The 13,517-nt window shown below is 38.8% G+C and overlaps 1 protein-coding gene across 8 annotated transcripts in view; it reads left to right on the top strand.

Moving 5' to 3' along the window:
• Positions 1 to 13,517, top strand: part of slc5a6a (solute carrier family 5 member 6a) — a 160,875-nt gene that overhangs the window by 123,858 nt on the left and 23,500 nt on the right. For 7 of the 8 annotated variants that reach the window (XM_079642359.1, XM_079642356.1, XM_079642353.1 and 4 more), the window contains 2 exons: positions 9,455 to 9,582; positions 9,670 to 12,492. In XM_079642359.1, the coding sequence (XP_079498485.1) occupies positions 9,455 to 9,582; positions 9,670 to 9,870 (329 nt within the window). In that variant the 3' untranslated portion in view covers positions 9,871 to 12,492. Of the gene's footprint in view, positions 1 to 9,454; positions 9,583 to 9,669; positions 12,493 to 13,517 lie in introns of those variants that run through there. The other variant, XM_079642360.1, reaches the window with a different exon arrangement.

Genomic DNA, 13,517 nt, shown 5'->3' with positions numbered 1-13,517 from the left:
GACTCAAGTCTCGCCGGCTGCGGAATCCGCTTCTCTTTCACAAGTTTCTGCCTCGTTGTTCGATTGCCGGGCAGGAGGCTCGTCCTGATAAGGCCAGATGCCTTGAAGTGAAAGGCTAGCTGGTTCACTCTCTACTTCTGTAACTGAATCCAGATAACCCACCGAATCTGAGCTTGAATGATCGCTGTCGCTGTCTGAAGTTGTCGCGTTACTTGCCATTTGGACTGATTTGATCAAATGGCAATATTTGCCACGTGTGACGTCACCGCTCGTTCGGGAGTGATCGGGGGCGTACTCGGCAAACTTCGGAACCAACATCGGTTTTTAACGTATATGTCATTTAATTATGACCAAACTTTAAACATTTTTATTTATTTTTATTCTGGTGATATCTAAACTACATGTTAAAAAACACCTGTGTTAGATGCATTACATGGCCTTTAAGGATCACACCAGAAAAGACAATATCCTGGACAAATGCTTCGTAAATGTTAAAGGAGCCTGAATGTAGACCACCAATACTGAACTCTGATCATAATGTTGTGAATATGATACCAGTGTATAAGACCAAACTGAAGAGAAGTAAACCGGAAAAGAAAGTAGTAAGGACATGGACAAATGAAAGTAGGGAACAGTTGAAAGCCTGTTTTGATTGGACAGATTGGGACATTTTTCAGGAAGGTTCACTAGATGAAATAACTACTGTTACCAATGACTATATTAACTTCTGTGTAGAACTAGTTGTTCCCACTAAAGAAATACAAATCTATCCAAATAATAAATCTTATGTGACTAAGGACATTAAAACCGTTATAAATACCAGGAGAATAGCTTTCAAAAACAAAGACTATAGAGCACTTAAACAGACAGAAAAAGGACTGAAAGTCAAATTGAGGGAATCAAAACTGGCACACAGAGAGCTTTTGGAAAATGCTTTTAAAGCCAAAAACCCCAAAAAGGTATGGGACACCATGAAAACCATGACAGGAATGTCATCCTCAGCTAAACCTACTATTGTGACGAACAATGAATTTTGTTTTGCTAACAAACTAAACACGTTCTTTACCCGTTTTGAGTCACTGGATAATTCTGCAAAGTGCACTGAAATGCTCGAAACCATAATACCTGCTTCCTCTGACAAAATGACCATCAGTGTCGAAGAGGTCAGAAAAACATTTCAGTGCACCAACAACAAGAAAGCGGCTGTGCCAGATGGGTGCAGCGGTTTTCTGCTGAAAAACTTTGCTACTGAGCTGGCTCCAGTGTGGCAACCATAGACTGTATATATTAATGGACGTAGTGTCCGTGACTTTACCCATAGGATTCTGCAGAGTTGCCGAGAAGCCCTTAGTAGGCGGAGTCGGCCACTAACGGCTTGACAGCGACGTCAGAGTCTAATCCCGCCTGCTCCAAATAAGGGCAAAGAGTCGGACCCGAGGCGGGACCTGCTGCCTCCGAACTGGAAGTAAACAGAGCTAGCTCAGGCTAAGAAGCTAAGCTAACATGAAATACATGCATACCAAGTTACTGCTAACAGTGTAGTTCCCCTATATAAACGTTACATTCATAATTAAATGAGACAATCTGCAAGAGAATTAGCTATATTTTGTTATTCTTAATGCTTGTCATTGTTGGAGATTAGGAGGATGTTTAAAACCAACCTCGTCTCCGCGTGTCGTTTGGTAAGCGGGGTAAATTCGTAAAAAGGAAGGGATTAAGAAACACCAGAATGCAAGTTAAACAATAATCTTGTTTTAATGATACAAAGTAACAATACAAATACAAAGGAAGTACTTCCTGCTCTTCCTCCAATCTTACGGATCTGGTCAGTTTGAAGAAAAGAAGAGACTGGTCTAAAGACAACATAGGCTTATATCCAAAAAACCCAGGAGGAGCTATGCGGCTGCCCCCCCCCCCCCCCGCCGGAGGGGTCCTCCACTTAGAAAAGACAGCCAATCAGCGCGAGCCAGAGGCGACCCTTACATTCGAGATAACAAACCCCTCCTTGCAAGTTTCACATACTTTTGGCATTTTATAAAGATAGGTTTAAGATATAGTTTTTTATAGTTGGATTATACAAATAACACATGTGAGTTACCTTAACCTCAAACAATAATAACAAGAGGAAAACATCAGCTCTTATCTCAAGCAGTTAAAAAGTACCGCACACTCATTTAGCCTGCAGCTCTTCCAGACACTTGAGCTATTGTTCTTTAAGAATATTCCCTGCAGAATCTTTATTTCAAATAAAAGGTTTCACATTGCATATTTCCAGCTTCCTTTACACATACTGTTATTATTAATACAAAGTAATCAACCACACACATCTATTTAAAACAAGTAGATTTCCCTGATCAGTGACATGCTGAAAATCTCAAGAAGAATGTCCCCTCCCCCAGCTCTCTCGTCCCTGTCATAAAAGTTGCTTCCATTTCCTATAGAGTAATAAAACATGTTTAAGCTAATTTCTCCACAATGTTTGTAGCCATCTAGTACCCACACATGAAAGAATAAAAACAGAGGAATCAAATAAAACACCAATACAGGAATAGTTGATAAATGATTATACAGGACATATGATCACAGTAAGGAATACACACACATATTCTCTATGAAGTGACCCTTGTTATGGGTCCGAATGTCCTGTCCCCTGACAGTCATGAGTTTTGGTTGATTAACAGAAGTTTAATTGTTCTGGTAGCTTAAGGCCCTATTAGAACTTCCTTTCACCTCGAAGTCCGTTTTTCTGGAATGAATACAGACATCAATGAGAACAAAAGACTATTGCCTCGGTAACTGTTTGACTAAATTTTCAAGGCCTCTTTAGGGGTCTTGTAGGAGATAAATCCTTAATTCTACAAGGCTTCAACTGTCTTGTATCTGAGGCACATCTCCCTGTTGGGCTAATCAATACGGGTTTTAGCAATTAGCAGAGGAAGCTAGAGACTCAGGGCCCCTTCCTTGCTGGGAACTGCAAAGCAGATGTCAAAGGTCATAAAACCACCCTTCTGACTGCACATGAAAAGTGGAAGAAAAGACTATTGCTTTAATTTATTATTACTAAGTAGTGGTACATTGTTTCAGGAATATATGAAAAGCCTCTCTATTATTTAAAGAGTAAAAATGCACTTTCAAATGTAACACCCACGAATATATAAGGTGACATTAAAATGAATATACCAGATTGAACTTTCCTGCCATAACATGTTACTTTAATACTTCAAATAATTAAAATAATACTTCATCATTCACACGTTAAGAAAAGACGGACTCCACCGCCCGGACCTAACGGAGCCGCGGTGGGCTAGCTCCGGGACGCCGGCTGGAGCTAGCCCCCTGCGGCTCCGTTGGCTCCGGCGGCCACCACTGGGATAATTGCGTCCCCTATTAACATTTGCTCCCGTTTAGCATTATGGGCGTCATAGCCATAGACTATAAAAGTCTTACCCAAGGCTGAATCATAAACTAAAATGTATATGTATGTATAAAGGGTTACGTCCTTAGCTGGCTAATAAGTAACAAGCTAAGCTACCAAGCACACAAACACCTGTGAACGGGACATGTATAATATTATAATTTTAGACTTCTTGGAAGTTCTGTTAGTACATTCAAGCGCACAGCACAACATTTTAATTGTCTGGTATTTGTAACAATATTCCCTAAAAGGCACAATCACCACGAACACGGCTAAAGCTAAAGGGTCAAGTACAGTAACTACAACTAACTAACTAACGTTGTAGCCTCTATGGTTGTAGCCTAGCAGAGTGTACAAGTTGCTGTTAGCTGACAGTGAGGCATGTACATGTCCATCAAAGTGACCACGCCCTAATTAATGCAAAAGCTTTAAGGCTTAATATTAATTAAACAGATGAGTTGAGAAAAATTCACCCCCCCAATCCATATTCATGAAGGGGGGATCTAACTATAGAGAGAATATGTTTTTTTGAACCACGATGTAAACATGTTTAATTCTGCTCTAAAGTTGGGCATTTTAACATTGGGGTCTATGGAAATTGCTCCCTTCTGCAGACTGCTCCTACTGGCCACTAGATGAATTGCAGTTTGAGGCACTTCCGCATTGGTGTCCCGGCTCTTCCCCAGAGTTTGCCGCTTGGTGGCAACCCATCTTTCAGGCTTCTGTTGACACGCACACCATCCCTCTGTCATGGAAAACTTCACACATCAAACCGCTGCCCAAAATTCCATGCCCAAAAAAACATAAGGACTACAGACCAATAGCCCTCACCTCAGTGATTATGAAATCACTAGAAAGAATTCTTCTCCAATTTCTTATCAGTACAACACAAGACAATCTGGATCCATACCAATTTGCCTATAAACAAGGGTGCGGTACAGAAGATGCTGTGGCCACTCTGGTACACATCATCACTAAACATTTAGATAAACGCAACACCTATGCAAGAGCCCTCTTCCTAGACTTCTCATCAGCATTCAACACAATACAAGCAGACATCTTGGTGTCAAAAATGGCCAAAATGGAAGTAAATCCATACCTTATTTACTGGTATGCTGCTTTCCTCACTAGTAGAGAGCAACTTGTGAAGGTTGACAAAACCCTGTCATCTGCCATCACAACCAATGTAGGTGCCCCCCATGGCTGCGTGAGTTCAGCTGTGCTCTTTACTCTATACACTGACGATTGTCGTACCAACACACCAAATCAAGTCATCATTAAGTACTCCGATGATACTGCAATAATATCTCTGCTCAGTAACCCTGAGCTGCACCAACAGGCTGTAAATCAGGTGGTGGAGTGGACTGATAGCAATGCTCTTGAGATCAACACCAAGAAAACTGAGGAAATCATGTTTGGCTCACCTTCTGACTCCCATAAAGTCCCCATTGTCATCCATACAGATGAAATCAAGCAGGGAGTTTCATACAAATTATTGGGTGTAATGGTTGACCATCTGCTGTCATGGAATGATCACATTGAATATCTGTGCAAAAGGGCAAAACAAAGAATAGATTTTCTCTCTTTTCTGTCTTAGGTCTTTCGGGGCGAGCAGAGAAATTCTTCTGTTGTTCTTTACATCTGTGATCTTGTCTGTTCTGCAGTACTGCAATACTACCTGGTACAAATTTTTGTCAGCAGCTTTAAAATAAAAACTGCTCCACCTGTTAAAAATCTGCTCAAAGATTGTTGGTCAACCCTGTCAAAGACTCTATGACTCGGCCTATCATAACAACCTAGTGAGGCTGTCCAACAACATAATCTCTGACCCAAACCGTGTTCTGAACACTGAATATGAACTGCTGCCATCTAATCGGAGATACAGGGTCCCACGATTCAATAAAGTCAGACTGAAGCATCCTTTGTGCATCAGTCAATCCTCACAGTAAATACAGAGCTAAATCCCAGATCAAATGCACGCTGAAGGCTCTTTGAGCATGTTTTCTCTCACTAATTGTGCTGTTATGTTAAATGTTTGTTGTTGGTGTTTCATGTATTGTGTCTGGATACTTGTCTGTTGATGTTGGACATGGAGCTGCTGTGACGCAAGTCAAATTTCAGACTTGATCTGACAAACAAAGTATTATCGTATCGTATCACGGGGGTGCTGAACACGTTGGGATTTGGTGCTTAACAACGCCAGTGCAGCCAAAGTCTTCCTCATGGCTTGCAAACACCTTTTTCCACTTCTGGAGAAGGCTGTTCATCTTCCCTTGTTGGTCAGAAGTCAGCCCACCTCCCTGTAAACTCATTGCAGGATACAATTCATTATAATTGATGAACTCTGTGACCCCTACCCTTCTTACCGCCACTTCAATGACATCCGGCGCCACACTGTTGAGGACCAGCTCTTGTTCCCCTTGTATGTCGGTTGCAGCCACCTCCGTGACTTGGCCCAATGGCTGTCGTTGGGGGACCTCTACTGGGTAAGGGTTGGGGTTACAGACCCTGACAGGCACCCGTCCATCCTTCAGTGTGGCAAGGGTTCGTCCCACACGCCATTCCGTGTCACTGTCAGGAAGAGGCTCAACAACAACATTGCATGCCTGATTAGCTGCACCTTCAGATACCTGTGTCCACAGGATCATCTCTGATTGGGTTGGGATGATGACCGGTTGTTGTCGTGGCAATTTTGCTATGCCCTGATAAGCTGGGCGAGGCATTCTGGTGGCGACTCGTTGACACGTAAATGCCTGTGCCCAGAGCTGTCCGGCGGCATGAGGCATGGTGGTTTTGAAAGCAGACAGTCCTGGGTGGTTCCCCTGAGTGAGAGCAGACTAAACAGGTTGAATAATGTTCATGCCCAGTAAGCCCTTATCAGGTCTCAAACAATCATCATTAACAATGATCACTCCTTTTCCAGACACCTTAATGCTTCCTACCATACAATCAACCAAGTTGTTAACCAACATATGGGATCTCCAAGCCATTTGCAGCACGAAGGGTCAGCCATGAGACCTCATCAGCACTGGTCACATTGGTCCCTTCTAAGCATTTCCTGAACAGGATCTGATTGGTTGCTTTCTTTTCTAACACAAAACCACTGAAATGCGTAGTGCATGGTCCGAGAAGGACAAACACATCAACGTAACACTGTAATATTACAGATCAACAACATAGATGCGATTCTCATTTATTCATTTTACATACATTTTATTATATTTTATTTGTATAATTAAATCGATTTTTTGTTTGTTTTATGTGAGTGTTACAGGGTATTCTCTGAATACCTTGAAGGCCCTGACGGTTCTCCACTGGCAGACACAGACACTCAACAGCAATAACACCACACAGACAAACAGCTGGGTTTGCCGGGTGACTTCCCTTTACTTAGCTGTTTTCAAGCGTTGTATGTGGTCTACCCCGGTCCGATTGCTCCCAGCATCTCTGCCGTCTTTCCTCTGCTCTGCTTCCTGGTTTCCGCTTTCCTTTCTCTTCCTTCGTTTCTCCGTTGCTCCGTTTTCTCATTCGTGCTTCTCCTTGCACCTCTTCCTGTCTTTTTCCTCCTGTTCAGCTGTGTCTGATTGCTTAAAAACAAAATACCGCTCATTATCGGCCAATCATGCGCCATGTGGGGTTTGTCCAGTCAGACGCAGCCGGTTTCAATAATGTCAATCCCAAGAAATAAACAAACAAGTTAAAGGTAAAAAAAAGTAAAAGGTAAAATCATGCAATAATCACTCCATTAAAAACCACACAACACAAGTAAAAAATCATGCAATGGTCCTTATAGAATCACACCTTAGAAGTCAATAAAATCTATATATGTTGATTAAAACCACACTTGAATAAATAATTAACACATGCACATTTTGGGATTTCAGGCCAATAGAACACTGCCACTCCGACATAAGCATTAACAGTTAATAGACACATATCAATAGTAGACAATATAATATTTTACTGAAAAGAGTAGAGACTAATGGAAAGACGTGCGCTACACAATTAATAGCATGAAAATGTATCAGTGTACCAAAAACTAATATTGTCACCTCACTCCAAGCTGAACTCCAAAGTGGCCAGCCCTGGACTATATGTATTTGTGCTCTATAACAGAGAAATACAAATAACCAACAGGCAGAGTGACCCGCTCTGAATCAGTCCAGAACCAACAGGCAGAGTGACCCGCTCTGAATCAGTCCAGAACCAACAGGCAGAATGACCCGCTCTGAATCAGTCCGTGTACCGGCTGTGCACAGAGTTGTTTCTTAGAAAAACATGCGTTACTGTCATGTCAGCTTTTGGTGGATTAAGAAATGAAGTCTTGGATTGAAGAGTATGAACGTCTTATCGCTATATTCAGACGATAAATACTTGTGTAAAGTTTGTGAAGGCAGGAGCAAAACCTCAGTGATCACTGTTTCCTCACCGCCCCACCCTCCCTGAATAAAATGAGTGACAGGCTGACGGTAACCATAGTAACAGAGCAGGGTCCGGACAGGTGGTTTTCAAAGTTTTGGCATTCAGACTAATAACATATTGCTGAATTCAAATTATAAATACTTAAAAAATGCTTGATCTAAAAAATAAAAAAACGTTATTATTCACTAAAAAATGTTGATCTCTGATTGATGAAATGTGATGAGGCTGACTTAATCTCATAGATTCACTGGATTTATGTAACAGTAAGACAGAGGCAGTGTTTTTGTTCCTACGTGCTGTTGTAAATACTCCTGTTGTCTGCTGTGTTCAGACTCAAGTCATGTTTGTGATGCCACATTCAGGACATTCAGTGTCCTTTTTTGGAGCAGAAGACCGTAGCTAGAAGCTGCAGCTAGACTGCAGAAGTATTTTTTTTGTTTTTGAGGATAGAACAATTCAAAATACTATTTATTTATTTTGGTTTACCATTTAATGTCAAGACATTTATGTTATTGTTTTCCGATGCACTTTCTAAATAATGAAAATATTTAGTTAATATTTGTTTGACTGCATGTATTCATTGATGAACAAGTAGCCATGTGCAGTAATATAGAAAATGTATGATGCAACGCATTGTTATGCATTGTTATGCATCGTGATATCGAATCGAATCGTTGACAGAATAATCGTAATCGAATCGTGAGACCAGTGAAGATGCACTCTCCTACAATCAAGTAACACTGTAGTGTATAAAAGACTCACATCTTAAAGGTCCCCTATTATGCAAAATCCACTTGTCTTTTATATATATATATATATATATATATATATATATATATATATATTATATATATATATATATTTATATTGATGTGTCTGAAACTTAAAACAACTGTCTTAAAACGAGTGGGTGGGATTTTATGACCAATGGGGACACATTGGACACCTGACAACATCCTCACCTGGCCGAAAGCCAGTCATAAGTAAATGACTGAAGGTGTTAGCAGTTTGATGTATCTAACAGTGTAGAGTATACATTTAATGGCAGTGCATTTGTGATCTTTTCAATTGAGAAGAAAAAGAAAAACAATTAGCTTTTTCTTACCTTTTTAATTTAGTGCTTAACTCAAAAATATAAAATTAAATAATGACCACAGACCAAATTTGAATACATTTTTTGGGTCCCAATTGTGGCACATTTTTGTGTGAACATTGAACTTGTATTAGAAACAGGAGTGAAAATGTTGCCATGGAAACATCGTGTCGGAATGTGTTCCTTTACATTTTAGGAAATTACGTTTGTGGAATGAATTATTCAGGGTTAAGTTTTCTTAGTTTTTGTAACTTTGGATGTAACAATTCTTGCTATATCACTTTTTTACAAAATAAATCTTAAAAGTTGGAGGATTGTCAGGCAAGTTCTGAAACACTGACGTTGTCCCAGTTCAAGCATACAGGTATTTGCACTGTGGGCTTCTAATTAAGCCTTTGGTTTTTATGTATATGTCAGAGGCACCAGCATGTTAATTGTGTCACCTTGCAGCATTCTCTCAAATAAATTGGCCCTTTGTTTGAATACCTCATCATTACTATACTGGTGTTTCTCTAAAACTTTAGGCCCTATGAAGGAGAAGGATCTGATGCCAGGCACAGTATTTCCAGTGATGGGCACACTGCTCTTCTTCCTGCCTGAACGCTACAGAGAAAAGCTTTGCTGTGTAACTCCTCTGCCCAATCCACATAAGGTAACCTCACATTTACACTCACAAGTGTTTTCTCTGTTTGTTAACTGTAAGCTGTACTTTTAATAATGCTTAATCATTGTTGGTCAGGCCAAAGAAACAAAAACCTTGCCTTATCAGAGGGCCAAGAAAGATGGCAACAAAGCAGCTCAATGCAAAGAGGATACAGTCACAGAGGACAAAGAGACGGAGAGTGACAGAGCACAAACAGAGCAGGAAGACTTGGAAATAAGGATGGCTCTGCCCTCATGTCAGCTTACCACTCATATGGTTCAGGAGACGGCCTTATGATCCTTTCTTCTTATAACAGGTGTACACTTTCAGATATGTGTTTGTGAGAAAAAAGTTATATGTGTGCAGTTTGAAGATAAGAGTGCTTCACTCTCTTGCACAATGAGCTGTTCCAAAGTGATTCTGTTTGACAAAAAATCAGGTAGTTAATAGATAATTATGTTAAGAAGTTGTGTTATTTTCATAGTGAAAATGGAGCCTTAAAATCTCAATAAGTTTAAGAGCAAAATGTAAAAAGAAAAAGACTGAAAGGCACAACAGTAATGTGGTCTTGTGTCTTTACATGCATTGGTTCAATGTAATTAGTTTCCTTCTGGCTGCTTTAGAGTGGACAAAAGCAAAGGTATGTATGAATGTGAATATATACTGTATGTGTGTGCATATAAATATATATATATATATATATATATATATATGGCACATATAAGGCACTCTGGCACCATGAGACACCATCTTTGCTCGGATCTTAACACACAGCTTTGCAATATATATATATATATATATATATATATATATATATATATAGCAGGAAAAAGGAGGTTGAGATGATCTTGTTGAGAATAAGATGTGTGCTTAAAAAAATATTTTAGATTGGTTCCTAGTTGCTCTAAATACATTACTTGCCATAATGTTTTTGGTAAATCCTTGGCATAATTCTTGGCCAGTACAAATAATTCACATTCATTGACATAACCAAGACCAATATGCTGCCCATTAAATGAATTAAGAAAGTCATGCCATCTATGAGAAAGGAGCAGCATGTTATACATAACAATGTAAAGCATCAAAACTCAAGATTAATTTTTAAAATACAGTACACAGTTTGTGTTCACAGTCACAGTAATCATGTCTCCAGCAGTCATGACTGTCAGGATAGGTTGACTCCATGTTCTCTGATGAGCTGGTATTTACCCTGTAAGGTGTCTGCTTAGTATTATCTCGATAAGTTCTACTGTAGGATGACTATCAACATGGAACCAAATTTGTTTAAACATTTTTGTTGGTGCCTTTCTGTTCATACTTCAGGTTGTTGTCTGTGCCAGTATGTGATTCATTTGCTTAATTGTTTCACTGTTATCATCATGTTTTTTGGAATCACAGAATTCTTGACCGACCCCATTTTAGAATTTGAGTTATCCATTTTTATTGTATTAGAAGATAGGTGATGTTTTGAGTCAGCCATGTGGCTTACTATGTTCAGTGCCAAACCATTGTCACATGTTTCCAAAGAGTAGTCTTCAGTTCATGGGAAGTGCATTTGAAATGCAATAATACAAATGTTCCTCTAGATTTAGACAGTTGCGTTGGTCTACCAATATACATTGCTGGAGTTGCAATTGTATGTGAAGTAAATGGCAGACCCAGTGTAGCAGTTTAAACATGTCTGTACAATCATACTCGGGAAATACCTCAATTATTTAAAGCATATAGAATATGGATTACTTTAAACTATTGTTTTGTTTTTAACCAACAGAAAATATATTTCAGATCTTTTGCATATTTTTGTAAATTTGTATAAATCAGAATCATAATACAATATAATATAAAGCAACATTTCAGAAGTTAAAATATGGAATTATATATGCAAGAACCATGACATTTTCCTTTTTTTGAATGTCAGGTAGAAATGTGACAGCATCCCCTGCCTTAGACATTATTTGACACAGGGGGAATGTTTTTCAGTGCTACATCCTATATGCTGACCTTCACAATCACGTTTCAAGACATTTTATTGGTTCTCAGTTTTTATTAACATGTTTTAAAGGACATGCAAATGTGTAATGTATTCATGATGCATAGAGTTGAATCATTTTCCTTCATACCTGAAATTACTTGAAGTGTGTGCCTGTATTGTTACCTTTAATTATGCCCAGATAACACCGCTTTATAATGTATGGTAACATTTAAGTGCAGACATTAGTATTGATATTATTGCTGAAGATGAAGATGTATTTTCTAAACCTAGAATGGGTGGAACACTGTGATACTAATTTACACCAACACACCCAATAAAGCACAATTAAGACAGTCTTGATATTCCAACCGAAGCCAGCAGTTTTTTTAATTAACAGTATTATTCTGATTTTAATTTCACCATTATTACGTTTTCATTCTCTCTAACAATGAATTAGTTTGGACTGCAAAATGATTTTGTATACAATTTATCAAAGAAAGAAATCACACTTTGTAAGTTTTATAATTTGCAACAATAAATATTGTTTTGAACAATATTTATTATGTTTGTTCTCCCAACCACAAGAATTCTCTCTATTATGCATTCCAAAAAAAGAAAATAAAAACCCAAAGCATTGACGTCAAGATGACCACTGCTTTGGCTGTGCCTTCATTTTCTAAATGTTATTTCTTTTGTCCTGATTTAGTTTCCATAAATTAACATGATATTGGCATGAATATCAGCTCACTTCCAAACGTCTGTGGAGGAGTGGACCAAGTCCAGACAAATAAGTGAATGATAAAGATGTATTCGCCCTTTGTCATGAGACAAAACAGATGTATAATTTAATCTGCTCACATGTTTCATAGTTGTTTGGATGTATGACTAATAGGTGTATATGTTTGATGTACTTGAGTTGGGATGATATTAAAAAAATGACAAATTCAGTTACTATTTTGTGTACATTTTGTGCATATATATCCCCACCTAGTGGCTATGGTAGTGAATGTCATTATAGAGGCTCCCAAATGCACCAAGAACACATAAATGGCATTTTTTGTGTGCAATAGGAGCTCTATCCTTGAATTGACATATTTTGGAAACTCATCTTTGGGTTTGATACCTGATCGCTGATACCGCCCTATCAGATGATCAAGGGTCAAGAACTATGGGATTCGTTTTGTATCATAAAGATAAAGCAACACTTTCTCAGAATAAAGCACAACTATGAGTTTAAAAGAAAAAAAAACTAAGTCAAGCAAAATAAGATACATTTCAAAAATAAAACTATAAGTTGCAAACAATTCATTTGTGTAATCATGTAAACTATAAGTATTTTTTCTTTGTTTTAACATAGGTTTTTGTTTGCAGTTCTTGTTTCTTCTTTCTCAATGATCAGACTTTTGCTCTCGCTGCAGCTTTCTCGTTTGCGCTCCCTCATTTTTTGTTTGAGATTTTGACACAAACATCCCAGGTGGGACTTTCAGGGGTGTGTCCCCATTGGCTACTCAGTTTTTGAGTGACAGCCCTACGGTGGCCGGCAGGTGCAAACGCGGAACAACGGCCAAAAACACATACATTAGCAGAAAACAGCTGCAAATCCTGAAATGAAAAACAAACAAATCCTGAAAACAAATACAACCAAAAAACGCTGCATTTACAGAAATGATGCAAACTAAATACAACACACGAACCCCGAAAAAAAACACAACAAAAAAATGCTGCAAATACCAAAACGATATGCAAAGTCCAAAGCACGTACAAATCCCAAAACAAATACAAAAAAAAAACATTCCGGAAGTGCTCCAGGCCTCTAGGGGGCGCGCTACGTGGAACAGATTGATGTCTGACCAGACATAGAGAGAACGAACAAGAGTGCTGCAAATTGAAGCCGGAGGAAACAAAGTTGATTGAAGTGGAAAAAGTCGAAATATAAGAAGGTAAGTTTTGTTTAGATACAAAGAGCGTCATA

Source organism: Notothenia rossii (genome assembly GCF_949606895.1).
Source record: "Notothenia rossii genome assembly, chromosome: 8".
Taxonomy (NCBI): domain Eukaryota; kingdom Metazoa; phylum Chordata; class Actinopteri; order Perciformes; family Nototheniidae; genus Notothenia; species Notothenia rossii.
Note: the sequence above shows the minus strand (reverse complement) of the source record. Positions and strands in the feature narration are given on the sequence as shown.